This window comes from Macaca nemestrina, chromosome 20, assembly GCF_043159975.1.
Source record: "Macaca nemestrina isolate mMacNem1 chromosome 20, mMacNem.hap1, whole genome shotgun sequence".
NCBI classification, from domain to species: Eukaryota; Metazoa; Chordata; class Mammalia; order Primates; family Cercopithecidae; genus Macaca; species Macaca nemestrina.
This window is the reverse complement of record NC_092144.1, coordinates 58,243,511-58,263,887: the sequence shown is the minus strand read 5'-3', so window position 1 is coordinate 58,263,887 and position 20,377 is coordinate 58,243,511. Positions and strand designations below refer to the sequence as shown.

The following is a 20,377-nucleotide window of genomic DNA, read 5'->3' as shown; positions in this document are numbered from 1 at the left end:
CTAAGTTTTGTATTTTTAGTAGACACAGGGTCTCACCATGTCAGTCAGGCTGGTTTCAAACTCCTGACCTTAGGTGATCCACCCGCCTGGGGCTCCCAAAGTGCTGGGATTATAGGCGTGAGTCACCGCGCCCAGCCGTGAATGTTTTATCTCTCTCCTCAGTGTGTTTCCTTGTGCTGTTTTCTCACCAGAGCAGATAGAGCTGACTCCATCCATTCCATAGGCCCCACAAATTCAGTCCTTCCCAGCCCTAGAAATCACCCCCTCCTCATTTTCATCCTTTGTGCTCTTCTACATCACCCCCAGACCAGGTCTCCCAGTCTCCTGGGAGACTCTTGTAATTAGTTCCTCACTGGCCCGCCCATCCCAAGCTGTCCACCTCCTTCCCTGGCTACCTAATGGAAGTTTCCAGGATGAAAATCTGATCATGTCATTTTCTTCCCTGGAATATTCTAATGACTCACATTGGAATCATGCATTAGATTTATGCCCACAGACAAACTTCCATGCAATCATGTGGCTACACTCTTCCTTTGCACTCCAGGGTTCCATGGAGTTGTAGCCACAATGAGACGGAAGAGAGAGGCAGGGCTGAGGGTTCAAGCTCTGGAAAATACTGGAAACAGGCTTCTGTGGAAGTTATGAGCTGCCACCAGCAGTGTAAAGACTCAGGTCTGAGGATGAGATCCCCAGTGGTTTCTGACACCACACGGTCCGTCTCTGACATTCTCCTGGCATGGTTGTAATTCCTCATTAATAGATTTTTTTTCCTGCACACCTGCTACGTTCCAAGTTCTGTGCTGGGACTCACTAGCCCTTGTATTTCCTCTGCAGAGACCTGGTTCGAGTTCACCCCTCACCATGCTGGCTTCCCTGCACTGGGGGCCTATGTTTCCATAACCCACTTCGGAAGCAAATTCAAGAAGGGAAGACTGGTCAGAACTCACCCTGAGAGAGACCTGTCTTTCCTGAGAGGTCAGTGCTGGGGTCAGAGGGGATTAAATGGGGGTGGGAAGTGGAGGAGAGGTAAGAGGGTCTAGCTTTGCCCAGCTCTTACATTTCTGGGGGGAAAGAAAAGGACTTGGTATGCTTCCAGAAAGAGGAATGGTGTGTTCCTCCTGCTGAGTCTTCAGTGTCTCTCAAAGGTCTCCTTAATGTGTCAGATACATGATATCCTATCAAACAATCCAGGAGAGAGAGCTTAATAGAGGGGCTCAAGTCCAGGGCTGTGGCTTCCAATAAGCAGATTCAGAATGTGTTTGGGATGACATGGTGCTTTGGGAGGCTGATATGGGAGGATCCCTTGAGACTGGGAGTTTGAGACCAACCTGGGAAACATAGCAACATTGTGTCTCTACAAAAACTTAAAAATTAGCCAGGCATGGTGGCATGTGCCTATGGGTCCCAGCTACTCAGGAGGCTGAGGCAGTGGAAGGATCACTTCAGCCTGGGAGTTCAAGGCTGCAGTGAGTTATGATCCACCACTGCCCTCCAGCCTGGATGACAGAGAAAGATCCTGTCTCGAAACAAACAAACAGCAACAAAAAAAAACTAGAATGTGTTTTGGGCACCAGCAAAGCAAGGGGCATACAATTTTTTTAAAACAGGGTATTTCCAGAAAAAATTACAACAAAAACCAAAAACAATCAAAACAGTGATAGTGAGTAAAATCAGAACTTGATTAAATGTCCTTGACTGTAGCTTACACACTGGTATCACTTTTAGTTGTGGCTTCATAATCTTCTGAGAACTCAGGGTCTGAAGGCATTACCCTGCTAGGCAGACAGCTCCCCTACACGGGACAAATAATGCCAGCTTGAGAAAGTCATTTATGTTACCTGAGCCTCGGTTTTCTCATAGGGAAAGTACTTATCTCAAAATGTGGGTATGAGAGTTAGGCATAATCCACAAATAAAGCACTCAGCCCAGTGCCCAGCACATGGTAGTAATTCAAGGATGGTTGAATCGCCATGATTTTAGCATACACTTTTGAGACACGCTGGGACCCTGATACTATTTTAAATGCAGGGGATTCAGTCATGAGCAGGACAGTGAAGGCTCATTCCCTAATGAAGTTTGCACTCCAGGAAAGGAGATGATGAATGAACACACACAAAAATAAATATATATTATAATGTCAGATCACAGTAAATGCTATCTTGAAAAATAATTCATGATAAGGGGCTGGAGAGTGACCACAGTATTATTTTTAATTGGTGGTCGAGCTTCTGACAAGAGATGGCCTTTGAGCGTGGACCTGATGAAAAGTGAAGCCATGCAGATATCTTAGAGGAAAAGCACATGGACAGAGGGAAGAGCAAATACAGAGACCTTGTATTAGTCCATTTTCATACTGTTATAAAGATACTACCCGAGACTGGGTAATTTGTAGACAAAGAAGGTTTAATTGACTCACAGTTTCACATGGCTAGGGAGACCTCAGGAAACTTACAATCATGGCAAAAGGCAAAGGGGAAGCAAGAACCTTCTTCACATGGTGGCAGAAGAGAGAAGAGCAAGCCAAAGAAAAACTACCCAACACTTATAAAACCATCAGATCTCGTGAGAACTCACTCACTATCATGAGTGCAGCATGGGGGGAACTGCCCCCATGATCCAATTACCTCCCACAAAGTCTCTCCCTCAACACCTGGGGATTACAACTCGAGAGATTTGGGTGGGGACATAAAACTTAACCATATCAGACCCTAAGCCAGGACCATGCTTGTCTTACTCTAGAACCAATGAGAAGACCAGTGAGGTTGGAGCCTCCTGAATGAGGCTGTGAGAGAGGGCTGGAGAGGTAGGCAAGGTCCAGATCATATGGGACCCTGAGGGACACAGATGAAGTTTAGTTTGTATTCCAAGTGTGTTGGGAGAGCCAGGGAGGCAGTTTAATTAGGGTGGTGACCTGATTCAGTTTATATTGGAAAAGATCGATCTCTCTCTCTCTCAGCATGGATTAGGGGTGGGTGTGCAAACTTAGAAGTTGGGAGCAGTTGAGAAGCTAATGGTCCTGGTGACAGATAATGGCAGTTTAAGGTTGGGTACCAGAGTGGATATGGGAGGGAAGTGGATGGACTCTGGAAACCTGGAGATGGATGAAGAAGAATTACACCTGGATTGGATGTGGAGAGTAAGGAGAATCAGAGATGACATTAAAGGTTCCAGCTCCAGCAACCTGGTAGATGGAGGGGTGTTCTCAGGGAGAGGAATGAGGTAGGATGAAGGGGATCTTCCCCCTTTCTCTTGTCTGAACAGAAGGGGTCCTTCATATTGCCAAGCCTGGCTCCTGTCTCCTATCCCCGCCATCTTTTTGCTAAATCTGGTCTTGGGCATCAGATATTCTGAAATTGTCACTCCCAGGTGCTCCTTATAACATTATTATTTCCTTGGGTGTATGTATCACCTACTGAAGTGGTTCTGTACATGTCTCTTATCCCCCCCACACACACCCGGGTGCTTTTTATTTATTATTACAAAAAACATATAGCATAAATTTTGCCATTTTAACAATTTTAAAGTGTCGAGTACAGTGGTATAAATACGATACATCCATAATATTATGCAACCATCACCACCATCCATCTCCATAACCCTTTTCATCTCGTAAAACTAGAACTCTATGCCCATTGAACACTTAACTCCCTGTCACCCCCTCTCTTAGCCCCTGACAACCACAATACTACCTTCTGCCTCTATGAGTTTGACTACTCTGAGTATGACATGTAAATGGAATCATGCACTGTTTGTCTTTTTGTGTCTGTCTGATTTCACTGAGGAAAATGACTTTGAAGTTCATCCATATTGTACCATGTGTTCGAATTCCTTCCTTTTTATGGATGAATCATATTCCATTGTACAAATATACCACATTTTGCTTATCAGTTCATCCATCGATGGACACATGGATTGCTTTCATCTTTTGGCTGTTGTGAAGGAAGCTGCCATGCACATGGGTCTGTGAATATCTTTTTGAGACCTTGCTTTCAATTCTTTTGGGTACATACTCAGAGGTAGAGTTGCTGGATCATGTATGTGGTAATTCTATTTTTAAAATTTTGAGGCCGGGCCTGGTGGCTCATGCCTGTAATCCCAGCACTTTGGGAGGCCGAGGCAGGAGGATCACCTGAGGTCGGGGGTTTGAGACCAGCCTGACCAACATGGTGAAACCCCATCTCTACTAAAAATACAAAATTAGCTGGGTGTGGTGACACCTGCCTATAATTCCAGCTACTCGGGAGGCTGAGGCAGGAGAATTGCTTGATCCTGGGAGGCGGAGGTTGCAGTGAGCCGAGATCGTGCCATTGCACTCCAGCCTGGGCCATCTCAAAAAAAAAAAAAAAAAAAAAAATTTTTTTGAGAAACGACCATACCATTTTCCACAGTGGCTGTACCATTTTATATTCTGCCCAATGGTGCACCAGGGTTCCAATTTCTCTACGTCCTCATCAACACTTATTGTTTTCTGGGGTTTTTTGGATACCAGCCAACCCAATGGGTATGTCTGTAGTGTCTTTGAGTTTTCTTCTCCTTTTTTTTTTTTTTTTTGAGATGGAGTCTCACTCTGTCGCCCAGGCTGGAGTGCAGTGGTACAATCTCTGCTCACTGCAACCTCCCGGGTTCAAGTGATTCTCCTGCCTCAGCCTCCCGAGTAGCTGGGACTATAAGTGCACACCACCAGGCCTAGCTAATTTTTGTGTTTTTAGTAGAGATAGGGATTCACCATGTTAGCCAGGCTGATTTTAAACTCCTGACTTCAATTCATCCACCCACCTCAGTCTCCCAAAATGCTGGCATTACAGGCGTGAGCCAACGCACCTGGCCCTGGCTGATTATTCATTTTTTATGTCTTCCTGTATCTATACAAATATGTTTGGCTAAAAGTCACTAACCAACCACAGTGCCCTGAGGAAATGTGGGATTAATTTTCTTACAAAAGAAAAAGACAGGCCGGGCACCGTGACTCACACCTGAAATCCCAGCACTATGGGAGACTGAGGCGGGCAGATCACTTGAGGTCAGGAGTTCGAGACCAGTTGGGCCAACATGGTGAAACCCCATCTCTACTAAAAAAACACAAAAATTACCAGGGCGTGGTGGCGCATACCTGTAATCTCAGTTACTCAGGAGGCTGAAGCAGGAGAATCACTTGAATCTGGGAGGCAGAGGTTGCATTGAACTGAGATCACATCACTGCACTCCAGCCTGGGCCACAGAGCAAGACCCCATCTCAAAATAAATACATAAATAATGCAAAGATAGGTGACTGGGTGACATTGGTTTAGCTGTGGAACATTAAGCAGAAGGACCTAGGTTTATTCTGGGTTTCTGCTCCTCCATCCTTAGCATATTAACAGTCACCCTCATGCTGAACTCCTCCACACCACAGGATGGCTGCTGCATCCAATGAAGCTGCAACCTTTTTTTTTTTTTTTTTTTTTTTTTTTTTTTTTTAAGTCAGGGTCTCTCTCTGTCACTCAGGCTGCAGTGCAGAAGCACAATCATAGCCCAGTACAGGTCTCGAACTCCTGGCCTCAAGCAATCTTCCTGCCTCAGCCTCCCAAGTAGCTGAGACTAGAGTTGCATGCCACCACGCCTGGCCTGCTCCTTCTGAGAAGGACAACAAGCACTTTGCAGAAGTCCCCCCAGCAATGTGCATGGACCACAGCTTGACCTCCCCCTAGCTGCAAGGGAGGCTGGGAAATATTTGCCCTTCCTGCCTGTAGACTGAGAAGGGTTGGCATGGAAGGAAGCTTGAAATGGCCTTGGGGTAGCCAGTCTACAGCGCCTGGCTGGATCTGCCCATAGAAGGTTTGCGAGGACAAGGACCTTATCTGTCTTGTTTATTGCTCTATTCCGCAGCCAGAAGAGTGCCGGGTGCCCACTAATTGCTTCATACATATTTATGGAATGGAAGAATGATCTTTCTTCCTGTTGCAGATCCCTGCAGTGCTTTATACCAGTCTGCTGGTGCTTTGAATATCAAGCATGACAGTCACGTGATGGAGAATGTTTGAATTTTATTACTATTTTCTTGGCAGGTTTATGGGGAAGTGCTCTTGGTAACGCTGAAGTCAATAGGAATTATATTTTTGGTGAGTATTTGGGGAACAGAAAGGTCAAAGCCTAGAGATATTTTATGCAAGGAGATTCACAGTACTTTTCCTACTCATGGCAGAAGAGAGACCTGTATGTAATTGTTCTAGCAACTGCATTTCCTGACATTTATTCTCATATAATTGGGCAGCCAGGATGACCACAGAGTGGATGAGAGTACAGACCCCCTTGGAAGGAATGTTGCTTTGGTACATGTGAGCTTCGTGACCTCTGAAAAGTTCCTTAACCTCTCTGTGCCTCAGTTTCTGCCTCTGTGCCATGCGGGTGATAATAATAGTAGTTATGGGCCGGGCGCGGTGGCTCACGCCTGTAATCCCAGCACTTTGGGAGGCCGAGACAGGCGGATCATGAGGTCAGGAGATCGAGACCACCCTGGCTAACACAGTGAAACCCCGTCTCTACTAAAAATACAAAAATTAGCCGGTGCGGTGGCGGGCGCCTGTAGTCCCAGCTACTTGGGAGGCTGAGGCAGGAGAATGGCGTGAACCTGGGAGGCGGAGCTTGCAGTGAGTGGAGATTGCACCACTGCACTCCAGCCTGGGCGACAGAGCACGACTCTGTCTCAAAAAAAAAAAAAAAATAGTAGTTATGAATATTTGATGAGTTAATTCATTGAAAGCTCATAGGACAGTGCCTGGTAGATAATGGTACTCAGTAAACATTAGCAATCATTACCTGGTCTTTTTTTTTTTTTTTGAGACGGAGTCTCGCTCTTTCGCCCAGGCCGGACTGCAGTGGCACTATCTTGGCTCACTGCAAGCTCCGCCTCCCGGGTTCACCCCATTGTCCTGCCTCAGTCTCCTGAGTAGCTGAGATTACAGGTGCCCGCCACCACACCCAGCTAATTTTTTGTATTTCTAGTAGAGACAGAGTTTCATCGTGTTAGCCAGGATGGTCTCAATCTCCTGACCTCGTGATCCGCCCACCTCGGCCTCCCAAAGTGCTGGGATTACAGGCATGAGCCACCGAGCCCAGCCCCTCATTTAAATTTAACCCCTTCAGTACCCTAAGAGGCAGATGCTTTTGTCCTTTCCATTTTGCTGAGATCCACCAAGTCATGGGAAGGATGCGTGACTCACCCATGCTGCTGGTCAGTGAGTGCAGACGCAGGATTCTATAGGAGAATTGGGTGGTGGATCTCTAGGGGAATAGTGTGGTGGTTCAAATCCAAAGCCTGTCTGCCTGGATCCACATTCCGGCTCTGCTTCTCCTGCATTGCTGACTCTGGAAAGCTGCTTAAATTCTTTGTGACCCAATTTCGCCTTCCTAAAATGGAGACAAGAGTACACAGTCCCAGTCTCGTATATTTGATGTGGGGTTTAAATGACCTCATGTATGTAAAATGCTTAGAGCAAAGCCTGACACATAGGAGTATTTCATTTTATGTTAATCATATTTTTAGGATCATTATTGAGTTCACACCCTGAACAACTCACCATTCATTTAATGCATATTCATGGGACTTCCTGTATGCCAGGCACTGTACTAGTTCTTATCCTTTGACTTTTTTGTTTGTTTGTTTTTTTGAGACAGAGTTTTGCTCTGTTGCCCAGGCTGGAGTGCAGTGGTGTGATCTCGGTTCACTGCAACCTCCACCTCCCAGGCTCAAGCGACTCTCCTCCCGAGTAGCTAGGACTACAGTTGCATGCCACCATGCCTGGCTAATTTTTGTATTATTGGTAGAGACAGGGTTTCACCATGTTGGCCAGGCTGGTCTTGAACTCCTGACCTCAAGTGATCCACCGCCTCAGCCTCCCAAAGTGCTGGGATTACAGGTGTAAACCACCGTGCCCAGGCTGATGTTGTTCTTTGACATCGGTGTTCACCATAAGTTGGTTAAAAACAAACTGAAAAAGGGAATCTATCTATCTCCAACCTCCAAATGGCTAACTAAAGGTGTGAGATGGGTCTGAGTGTTACTTCTCCAGTGGGTCTGCTAAGCTTTCTCTCTAAAAAACAAAAACAAAACTCCTGATATGTAGCATTTGCCAATTCCTGTGGTGTAAATGTTCCCACCATGGCCAAACTTCAAGCTACCAACATGAGGTCACTGAGCACAGAGTTGGAAGAGAGGTGCAAAATTGGCTCTCGAGAGGTATTGGCTGCCATTGGAGCCCATGGCTGCCATTTCTATTAATGAAATATCCCTGCAGGTCATCTGTATTTTTTATGTTATAACTAGGGACTTTGTTGTACAGCTAAACATTCCCCCTGCTTCTACTCTTTTGCAGACCAGTTAAGGAATCTTCTGACCCTGAGAGGTAAGCGTCCTACTTCGTCGTGAATCCCTAATGATAATATGGACTGCACACTTGCTTGAGGCCAGCCATTGTCCTAAGAACATTACGTGTATGATTCATTTGGTGCCCATTTGAACTCTTTTTGTGGTATTTCAAAGATTTCATCTTGATTTGGATCTGTTGGAGAAGGCTGGAGAGGTAATGTGATCTTTTGGGGGTGTGCTGTAGAACCATGTTTTATCATATTACCAAAGTTACTTTTCTAGTTCCTTCTCATTTGAGTAGACTATTTCTTTTAATTATTCTTGAATTTATGTTTGATTTGACTTTTTTTTTTTTTCTTTTTTCCACTTAAGGATGTGACTTTAATGTCCCTAGCTAATTATAGCCTAATTTGGTCCTTGGTGCTTTCAGGGGTGAAGACTGTAAGAGTTCCTTGGATATAGGGAGTCTTTGTGTGATGGCTTTCTCCGATGCTGGTTGTAGAAGCAATGTGCTCATTGTGTGAGCAAGTTCGCTGTTGCCTACAGGGTTGGAATGGTTGAAGTCTCTTGAAGCTTAACTCCTTCCCCACATGGCATGCAATTTTTTCCCCCAGTATTTTACTGGCTGGTGTGATGGTTCAGGTTTCAGGTCTGTAGGGGAGGTGTGTCTGCATAGGAAGTGATTGTGGCTAAAGCATGTGAGTAAATGCAACACCCAGTGGTGAGCAAAGGTCCCAGCCTTGACAGAGGTGACTGGAGGACCTCTCAGTGAGTTGCACTGAGATTTTTTTTTTTTTTTTTTTTTTTTGAGACAGAGTTTGGCTCTTGTTGCCCAGGCTGGAGTGCAATGGCATGATCTCAGCTCACCCCGCAACCTCTGCCTCACGAGTTCAAGCGATTCTCCTATCTCAGCCTTCCGAGTAGCTGGGATTACAGGCACTTGCCACCAAGCCCAGCTAATTTTGTATTTTTAGTAGAGACGGGGTTTCTCCATGTTGGTCAGGCTGGTCTCGAACTCCCGACCTCAGGTGATCTGCCCAACTTGGCCTCCCAAAATGCTGGGATCACAGGCGTGAGCCACCGCACCTGGCTGTGCACCAAGGTCTTATCAGGTGGAAGGGTTGGAGCCACTTCAGCTCCCCTGCCAGGTCAGCCGGAATGCCATCCACCTCTCAGACACACTCGTGATCCGGTGCTCTAGCTATTCAGATCAGACGGGCACCTCTTTTCATCTGTAGGAATGTTGGTGTTCCAAGTAGAGAGGAATTGTGAATCTGTCTCTTGTGCAAGCCTAAACCTAGAGGGTGCTCCTCCTGCGGGGATGCCGTCACCCTGATGTGTTCCAGAAAGACTGTCGACAGTTGCACCCATGCTGAGCTCCCACGGGAGAAGCCCCAGCTGTGCCTGTGGCAATGGAAGAGAGAGGAAAGATATCCCCTTCTCCAAGACCCTTCGCTCACACCAGGGCTGTCTGATGGTTGGGTTAGAGCTGTGGACTTTCCCTGCTAAGCCCAGCACTAAAACTGTGCCCCTGTTGAAAGAAACTTCCCACCAGCAGAAAGATCTGATTTTCAAGGCCTGCTGTCCAGATTCTTTTGTCCCGTGGGGTGTTCCCTTGACATGGTGCACTCCCCATTCCCGTAGGATAGGAGTCACTGGGCACCAGACGACAGTGAGTGTTGTTCCTCTGGGTCTAGCCACCCAGTGAAGCTTCCACACTTCAGGCTGGTTCTGGGGAACGTCTGCAAGGAATCCGATAATGTCACCTGTCCTCGAGACTCCCAGCAGTGGGTAGCAGCACCAGCTCTAATGGGGGTGGCAGGAGAGAGACACAGGCTCTGTGAGATTCCTGTTATAGGTAGCCTTAGTATATTGGCTTCCTTGAATGCTAGTTACGGTGGTAATGAACGGATCACGTGGACAGACTCAGGACCTCCTGGTTAGCCAGAGTGGTGCACGCAGTGGTGACAGCTGAGGACATACAGCCGTTTTCTCCTTCCTGGGGGCAGTGTTATCCTACCAGGAGATGCTGTCATGGACTGTGTTGGTTGGCCTCCACCCAGCAGGTGGAGCACCAGCTGCAGGAGTAGCAGTGGGGATGTTCACTTGCCCTATGTTGCCCAGGGTGGCTACTCTTGTTTCTCAGGCAATGGGCAGAGCCATAGAGTTCCCCAAAGTTTCTATCCTTTGTATTAAGCCACCAGGACGGGGGTGGCAGGGCAAAGCCAGGTGTGGGCCGGATCAGGCAGTTTTGCGCTCTGACTCTCCCTGTGCGGGGCAAGCAGCAATCCCTGTTGGGTATCGGGGGCGCAGTTGGTTTCCAGGCCAGTGTGCTGATAATTCAGAGAGGAGTCTTTCTGCCTCTGCTGCACAGAAGAGTTTGTGCAGGGAGCAGGGAGTGGCAGGTGGCAGTAAGCCCCACGCAGATCCCACACACTTGGCAAGGCAGATCTCCTCCCACCCTGTTCCACTGGCAGCGGCGAGCTAAGGTCCAGGCAGCCTGCGCTCAGAACTTGCAAATGCCTCCAAGTCATAAGCTTTCCCTGCAGAGATAGCAGAGATAGCAACCACTGCTTTCAGGCCATACCCCTCCCCATCTATCCCACCCAGCCATGTGCCAGCATCCTGCATACACGTGACTGCAGCTTGCTTTTCGCTTACCCCATGCCCCAATCCCAGCCCTGGCCAAGGAAGTTCATCTGCACCCACAGTTATCTAGTGAAACCCAGTTGCAGTCTTCTTTCAACCTGCCACCACCCCCTAAACTTTTTGGCTGACCACTGCAGGGTGCCCTGTGAGGAACAGTAAGTAATGGCTTCCCTAGGTCCATACTGGGATCTGGGAGTACATGCAGGGTTCTTCCCGCAGCTCCTACTTATATTCCATGAACCTCCCCAAGTCATATCCTGCACTGAATAGGGTTAAGGCCTTGCCCCAAAGACTGGACTTTCAGGCTCCCTGGTGTGGTGGGCGCATGTATCCCGCAGTCTTTCCCCGTCTCACACCCCGGGGACTCGCAGCCCTTCACTTGAGTCACAGTATAGGCTGCAGCCCGTCAGTTCCTTCAAAGGGACGGTGGATTCCTTCAGATTTCCTGTCCAATTCCTGAATCACTTCTTGAAAAAAAAAAGTTCACAGTGTGAATCTCTATACAGTGTTTTGTCCTTCCAAGTGGGAGGGGTATGCCAGCAATGCCTCTCATCCAACATGTTTACTGTCCTGCTCTTTTGTAGAAGGAGAGCAAGGACTTTCCAGAAGTGCCCCCAGCAATGTGCATGGGCCAGAGCTTGACCTTCCCCTAGCTGCAAGGGAGGCTGGGAAATATTTGCCCTTCCTGCCTGTGGGCTGAGAAATGTTGGCATGGAAGGGAGCTTGAAATGGGCCTTGGAGTAGCCAGTCTACAGTGTCTGGCTGGCTCCACCCATAGAAGGTTCATGAGGACAAATCTATCTTGTTTACTGCTCTATTCCAGCAGCCAAAAGAGTGCCGGGTGCCCACTAATTGCTTCATACATATTTATGGAATGGAAGAATGATCTTTCTTCCTGCTACAGATCCCTGCAGTGCTTTATACCAGTCTGCTGGTGCTTTGAATATCAAGCATGACAGTCACATGATGGAGAATGTTTGAATTTTATTACTATTTTCTTAGGAGATGTATGGAGAAGGACTGTTGCAAATGCTAAATACATTGGACGCCGTATTTTTGGTGAGTATTTGTGGAACAGCAAGGTCAAAGCCTAGAGATATTTTATGCAAGGAGATTCACAGTACTTTTCCTACTCATGGCAGAAGAGAGACCTGTATGTAATTGTTCTAGCAACTGCATTTCCTGACATTTATTCTCATGTAACTGGGCAGCCAGGATGACCACAGAGTGGATGAGAGTACAGACCCCCTTGGAAGGAATGTTGCTTTGGTACATGTGAGCTTTGTGACCTCTGAAAAGTTCCTTAACCTCTCTGTGCCTCAGTTTCTGCCTCTGTGCCATGCGGGTGATAGTAATAGTAGTTATGATGAATGAGTTAATTCATCAAAAGCACACAGGACAGTGCCTTGCAGATAAAGGCACTCAGTAAACATTAGCAATCTGACTGGATGCAGTGGCTGACACCCATAATCCCAACACTTGGGAGGCTAAGGCGGGCAGATCACTTGAGGCCAGGATACAGTGGCTCACACCTATAATCCCAGCACTTTGGGAGGCTGAGGTGGGTGAATCACTTGAGGTCAGGAGTCTGAGACCAGCCTGGCCAACATGGTGAAACCCCATTTCTACTAAAAATACAAAAATTGGCCAGGCGCGGTGGCTCAAGCCTGTAATCCCAGCACTTTGGGAGGCCGAGGCGGGCGGATCACAAGGTCAGGAGATCGAGACCACAGTGAAACCCCGTCTCTACTAAAAATACAAAAAATTAGCCGGGCGCGGTGGCGGGCGCCTGTAGTCCCAGCTACTCAGGAGGCTGAGGCAGGAGAATGGCGGGAACCCGGGAGGCGGAGCTTGCAGTGAGCCGAGATCGCGCCACTGCACTCCAGCCTGGGCAACAGCGTGAGACTCCGTCTCAAAAAAAAAAAATAAATAAATAAAAATAAAAATAAAAATACAAAAATTAACCAGGCGTGGTGGTGCATACCTGTAGTCCCAGTTAGTCAGGTGGCTGAGGCAGGAGAATTGCTTGAACCTGGGAGGCAGGGGTTGCAGTGAGCCGAGATCGCATCACTATGCACTAGGCTGGGCAACAGATCGAGACTGTGTCTCAAAAAAAAAAAAAAAAAAGAAAGAAAGAAAGAAAAAAAGAAAAAGAAAAAAAAGCAGACAAAATTTATTGACTATTCAAAAATCTGAAAAAGATGAAGCAGAAGCTTGACCTAACCGACACGTATCAGGACTCAGCTTTCTATCACATTTTCAGCACATGTGGAAAAATTGAATTTTGATTTGATCTCAAGTAAAAATGTATAACATGTATAATATTTTAATTATAGGGATTAACTCTGCTACTATTAGGTAATAATATTTTAAAATATTAAGTTTTTTTGTTTTTTTGAATTTTTACTTCAATAGCTTTTGGGGGTACAAGTGGTTTCTGTTACATGATGAATTATGTAGTAGTAAATTCTGAGATTGTAGTCCACCCATCAGTGTATGTTTTAGAGTATGTTGCACTCAATATGTAGTTTTTTGGTTTTGTTTTTTGAGACAGTCTCGCTCTGTTGCCCAGGCTGAAGTGCAGTGGAGGGATCTCATCTCATTACAACCTCTGTATCTTGGGTTCAAGTGATTCTCCTGCCTCAGCCTCCCAAGTATGTGGGACCACAGGCACGCACCACCATGCCTGGCTAATTTTTATATTTTTAGTAGAGATGGGGTTTTGCCGTGTTGGTCAGACTGGTCTCGAACTTCTGAGCTCAAGTAATCTGCCTGCCTCGGCCTCCCAAAGTGCTGGGATTACAGGCATGAGCCACCACGCCTGGCCCCAGTGTGTAGTTTTTTGTCCCCACCTCCCTGCCCTCCCCTTTCTGAATCTCTGAAGTCCATTATGCCACTCCGTATTGCCTTTGCATACCCATGGCTTAGCTCCCACTTGTAAGTGAGAACATGTGGTTTTGGTTTTACGTTCCTAAGTTACTTCACTTAGAATGATGGCCTCCATCCGAGTTGCTGCGAGGCATTATTTTACTCTTTTTTATGGCTGAGTCATATTCCATGCTGTTTATATACCACATATTCTTCATCCACTCATTGGTCAATGGGCACTTAGGTGGATTCCATATCTTTCAATTGTGAATTGTGCTGTGATAAACATACATGGGCATGTGTCTTTTTTATTTTATTTTATTTTAATTGAGGCAGAGTCTTGCTCTGTCATCCAAGCTGGAATGCAGTGGTGCAATCTCACTGCAACCTCTAACTCGCAGGTTCAAGTGATTCTCTTGCCTCAGCCTCCCAAGTAGCTGAGACTACAGGCATGCACCACCATGCCTAGCTAATTTTTGTATTTTTAGTAGAGATGGGCTTTCAATGTTGGCCAGGCTGGTCTTGAACTCCTGACCTCTAGTGATCTGCCCTTCTCGGCCTCCCAAAGTGTTGGGATTACAGGCGTGAGCCACTGCACCCAGCCCACAAGTGTCTTTTTCATGTAATGGCTGCCTTTTCTTTGGGTAGATACCCAGTAGTGGGATTCCTGGATCGAATGGTAGATCTACTTTTAGTTCTTTGAGGAATCTCCATACTGTTTTCCAAAGAGGTTGTACTAATTCACATCCCCACCAGCAGGGTATTAGTGTTCCATTTTCACCACATCCACACCAACATCTATTGGTTTATTTGAATTTTTATCAATAGCCATTCTTGTGGGAGTAAAATGGTATCTCATTGTGGCTTTAATTTGCATTTCTTTAATGATTAGTGATGCTGACCATTTTTTCATATGTTTCTTGGCCACTGGAATATCTTCTTTTGAGAAATGTCTATTCATATCGTTGGGATGCTTTTCGGTGGGATTATTTGTTTTCTTCTTGCTGATTTCTTTGAGTTCCTTATAGGTACTGTATAATAGTCTTTTGTGGATGCCTAGTTTGCAAATATTTGCTCCCATTCAGTGGGTTGTCTGTTTATTCTGATAATTATTTCCTTTGCTGTACAGAACGTATTTAATTTACTCAGGTCCCATATATTTATTTATTTTTGAGACAGTCTTACTCCGTCACCCAGGCTTCAGTGCAGCAGCACGATCTCAGCTCACTGCAATCTCCACCTCCCAGGCTCAAGCAATTCTCCTGCCTCAGCCTCCTGAGTAGCTGGGATTACAGGCATCCAACACCATACCTAGCCAATTTTTGTATTTTTAGTGGAGATGGGGTTTCATCATGTTGGTCTGGAACTCCTGACCTCAGGATCCACCCACTTGGGCCTCCCAAAGTGCTGGGATTACAGGCGTGAGCTACCATGCCTGTTCCCATACATCCATATGTTTACTTTTGTTTTTGTTGCATTTGCTTTTGGGCTCTTGATTGTGAACTCATTGCCTAAGTCAACATCTAGAAGAGTTTTTCTGATGTTATCTTCTATAATTTGTATGGCTTCTGGTCTCATATTTAAGTCTTTGATGCAAATTCACATTGAATTTGTGAGTTGATTTTTGTATAAGGTAAGAAATAAGGATCCAACTTCATTCTCCTACATGTGGCTTGCCAGTTATCCCTGCACCATTTGTTGAATAAGGTGTCCTTTCCTCCACTTCATATTTTTGTTTGCTTTGTCGAAGATCAGTTGGCTGTAAGTATTGGCTTTATTTCTGGGTTCTCTATTCTGTTCCATTGTTCTACATGCCTACTTTTATACCAGTACTATGCTGTTTTGGTAACTATAGGCTTGTAGTATAATTTGATTGGGTAATGTGATGCCTCCAGATTTGTTCTTTTTGCTTAGTCTTGCTTTGGCTATGCGGGCTCTTTTTTGGTTCATATGAGTTTTAGGATTGTGGCTGGGCATGGTAGCCACACATCTGTAACTTTGGGAGGCCAAGGTGGGTGGATCACCTGAGGTCAGGAGTTCGAGACCAGCCTGGCCAACATGGCGAAACCCTGTCTCTACTAAAAATACAAAAATTATTCAGGCATGGTGCATGCACCTGTAATCCCAGTTATTCGGGAGGCTGAGGCAGGAGAATTGCTTGAACCTGGGAAGCAGAGGTTGCAGTGAGCCGAAATCGGCCATTGCACTCCAGCCTGGGTGACAGAGCGAGACTATGTCTCAAAAAAAAAAAAAAAAAGAATTTTAGGATTTTTTGGTTCTGTGGAAAATGATAGCATTTTGATGGGAATTACATTGAATTTGTAGATTGCTTTTGGCAGTATGGTCATTTTCACAATATTGATTCTACCCATCCATGAGCATGGGATGTGTTTCCATTTGTTTGTGTCATCTATGATTTCTTTCAGCAGTGTTTTGTAGTTTTCCTTGTAGTGGTCTTTCACCTCCTTGGTTAGGTATATTCCTGAGTATTTTATTTTATTTTTTTTGCAGTTGTTGTAAAAGGAGTTGAGCTCTTGATTTGAATCTCAGCTTGGTCATTGTTGGTGTACGTAGCAGTGCTACTGATTTGTGTACATTGATTTTGTATCCTGAAACTCTACTGAATTCATTCATTAGATCTAGGAGCTTTTTGGATGAGTCTTTAGGGTTTTCTAGGTGTACAATCATATCATCAGTGAACAGTAACAGTTTGACTTCCTCTTTACCAGTTTAGATGCCCTTCATTTCTTTCTCTTGTCTGATGGCTCTGACTAGGACTTCCAGTACTATGTTGAATACAAGTGGTAAAAGTGGGCATCCTTGTCTTGTTCCAGTTCTCAGGGGGAATGCTTTAAACTTTTCCCCATTCAGTGTAATGTTGGCTGTAGGGTTTGTCATAGATGGCTTTTATTACATTGAAGTATGTCTCTCGTATACTGATTTTGTTGAGGGTTTTAATCATAAAGGGATGCGGGATTTTGTGAAATGCTTCTGCATCTCCTATGATTTTTGTTTTTAATTCTGTTTCTGTGATGTATCACATTTGTTGACTTGCGTATGTTAAGCCATCCTTGCATTACTGGTATGAAACACACTTGATCACATCATGGCAGATTTCAAGCTACCAACATGAGGTCACTGAGCACAGAGTTGGAAGATGGATACAAAATTAGCTCTCACAACAGACTACAATCCATGGCTGCCACTTCTACTAAAGAGATGTCCCTGCAGGTAATCTGTATTTTCTATAACTGGTGACTTTACTGTACAGTTAAACATTCCCCCTGCCTCTGTTCTTTTGCAGCCCCGTTACTGAGGCTGCAACAAAGTTTGCAAAGGGAACGTCCTGTCCTGGAAGGTAAGCATCCTACTTTGTCATGAATCCCTAATGATAGTGTAGACTGCACACTGGCTTGAAGCCAGCCATTGTCCTAAAAACTGTACGTGTCTGATTCATGTAGGGCTCCTTTGGGAATGGAGAGGAACATGGACTCTCACAGGTGCCCACCGCCACGCAGCCAGGTGGAAGCAGGATCAGAGTTCAAACTGACACACTGTAACCATATGCACACTGTAACCTAGGTATGCCTAGGATCCAAGTGTCAGAAGCAGAAAATGGGAACAGCCTGAGGCAATTAGCAAATTGAGAGGAAAAATACTTCCCAAAACTACATGGGCTGAGAGTCTTGAAGGAGCCAGACTTGACCCATGGTGGGAGTATGGAGAACAAGAACAAAGTATCAGATGAATTCTGTATGGAGAAGTTAGATTATATTATGGAGGAGACTATATTTGTTCAGGAGAGGTTGTACTGCACAAAGAAACCACAAATTGCTATGACTTAAGGCACAAAGGGTTTATATTTTGCTCACCCAAAAAGCAATATGGGTTGAGTGTTCCTACAGGGCACCTTGGCTCCATGTGGAGACTTAGGCATCCAAGCTGCTTGCGTCTCTTTTTTCTTTCTTTTCTGTTTTTTTTTTTTTTTTTCTTTTTTTAAAGACAAAGTCTAGCTCTGTCGCCCAGGTTGGAGTGCAGTGGCACTATCTCAGCTCGCTGCAACCTCTGCCTCCCAGGTTCAAGCTTTTCTCCTGCCCCAACCTCCCAAATAGCTGGGATTACAGGCACCTGCCATCACACCTGGCTAATTTTTGTATTTTTAGTAGAGACGAGTTTTCACTATGTTACCCGGGCTGCTCTCGAACTCCTGACCTCAAGTGATCTGCCTGCCTGGGCCTCTCAAAGTGCTGGGATTACAGGCATGAGCCACCACGCTGGGCCAAGCTGCTTGAATCTCATTGCTTCTCCTCTTGGCACAAGGTCTCCTTGTCTGTTCTATGAGAGGAGAGAGCTGGAGAGCCACAGAAGGCCTTTTGTAGCCAGGCCTGGAAGTAGCGGGCACCAGCTCCACACACCTCCTGTTGGCCAGGATCAGTCACATGACCCCAACCTAACTACAGCGGGGGCTGACAAAGGTGGTCTCCCTTCCATTTGTGGAAGATGCAACTGTGGTGAACACAGCAGGGTACTCTTGCTTTTTCACAGGCCAACAGTCAGGTATGGCGTGAAGGTAGGTCCTGAGCACAGCCCTGCATCCACTTCATGCCTCACTCCCTGTTTTAGTTGTGAAGGCTGCTAGAGCAAAGTGCCATACATAGGCTGGCTGGCTTACCCACTACAGAGATTTATTTCTCAGTTCTGGAGGCTGGAAGTCCAAGATCAGAGTATCAGTAGGGTTGGATTCCTGGGAACCCGCTTCTGGGTTGCAGAGAGCCAACTTCTTGCCACATGACACGCTTTAATATTGTTTTTTGACATCAGCATTCACCATATGCTGGTTATAGAAAAGTCTGGAAGGAGAATCTATCTCCAACCTACAAATGGCTAACGAACGTTATGGGATGGTAGGCTGGTGACTGTGCCACTGCACTCCAGCCTGGGCGACAGAGTGAGAACTTGTCTCAACAACAACAAAGAAATATCAACCCCAAGGTGATGGTATTAAGAGATGGGGCCTTTGGGAGGTGTTGAGAGCATGAGGGTAGAGCCCTCTTGATTCGGATTAATCCCTTATAAAAGAAGCCTCAGAGAGCTCACTCCAAGGAATGCGGTGAAGACTGAAGGGTAGAATTTATGCAAAATGCTCCAAGATAAGCCTGGCTTATCATAAGCTCAGCAAATGTGAGCAGAGCTATTATCAGTGTGTGTGTGAGAGAGAGAGAGTTGAGCATCATCTAATTCATGAGTATGGATGAAAATAAAAGGGGGGGTACCAGGCATGGTAGCTCAATGCCTGTAATCCCAGCACTTTGGGAGGCCGAAGCGGGTGGATCACTTGAGGTCAGGAGTTCGAGACCAGCCTGGCCAAAATGGTGAAACCTTGTCTGTACTAAAAATACAAAAATTAGCCGGGCCTGGTGGTGGTGCACGTCTATATTCCGAGATACTCCAGAGGCTGAGCCAGGGGATTCGCTTGAAACTGGGAGGCAGAGGTTGCAGTGAGCTGAGATTACCCCATTGCACTCCAGCCTGGGCAATAGAGCAAGACTCTGTCTCAAAGAAATAAATAAATAAAATAAATAAATAAATAAATAAATAAGAGAAGACTTTGCCTCAAACCCTGAATAAGATGAGCATGTAAAAGATGAGTAGAGGTGGAGGCAGAGGTGAAGGAGCTAGAATAAAGAGGCCAGAAAGTCAGAGAGAGCAAGGTAACATGGAGGTCAGCAGAAGGCAAGGGGAGAGAGGGTCACCTGGAGAAGGAGGTCACCTCGGGAGGAACTGCAGGGCATTACAGAAGATGAGGCAGAACAGGGTCTGTGGTGTTCTTGGCAGGGTACTTAGACAGCATCTGAGACCACCTGGGTTTCTTGACGTAGATGAAGGCGGTGAGCCTAATTACAACTGGCTGACTGAGATGCTCGAGAATTGGACCAGGACCTCCCTGGAAAAGCAGGAGCAGCCCGATGAGGACCCCGAAAGTAAAGGTACCGTGCCTAGTGTAATAAGTGTCATCAACAGTAAGTGCCACCAACCTTCTCTCTCCTCTTGCTCTTCCCCACCCCTGTGGGCCAGTCCTGCAGGGGACATGACCCGATGTCCCGCTGGTACAGTTTGGATGCTTGCTCCCTTCCAAATCTCATGTTGAAATGTAATCCCCCAATGTAAATTAGTTCAACCATTGTAGAAGACAGTGTGGCAATTCCTCAAGGATCTAGATCCAGAAATACCATTTGACCCAGCCATCCCATTACTGGGTATATGCCCAAAGGAATAGAAATCGTTCTGTTTGAAAGATACAGGCACGTGTATGTTCACTGCAGCACTATTCACAATAGCAAAGACATGGAATCAACCCAAATGCCCATCAATGATAGACTGGATAAAGAAAATGTGGTACATATACACCATGGAATACTATGCAGCCAGAAAAAGGAACAAGATCATGTCCTTTGCAGGGACATGGGTGGAGCTGGAAGCCATTATCCTCAGCAAACCAATGCAGGAACAGAAAAC

General features: G+C 46.0%; 1 protein-coding gene across 1 annotated transcript in view; it reads left to right on the top strand.

Annotated features, from left to right (window-relative positions):
* Nucleotides 1-20,377, top strand: part of LOC105478690 (phospholipase A2 group IVC) — a 58,918-nt gene that overhangs the window by 13,393 nt on the left and 25,148 nt on the right. Inside the window, exons 7-12 of the mRNA XM_071087325.1 lie at nt 835-975; nt 6,045-6,098; nt 8,352-8,381; nt 11,996-12,052; nt 17,166-17,219; nt 19,741-19,848. Of these exons, the coding sequence (XP_070943426.1) occupies nt 835-975; nt 6,045-6,098; nt 8,352-8,381; nt 11,996-12,052; nt 17,166-17,219; nt 19,741-19,848 (444 nt within the window). The remainder of the gene's footprint in view (nt 1-834; nt 976-6,044; nt 6,099-8,351; nt 8,382-11,995; nt 12,053-17,165; nt 17,220-19,740; nt 19,849-20,377) is intronic.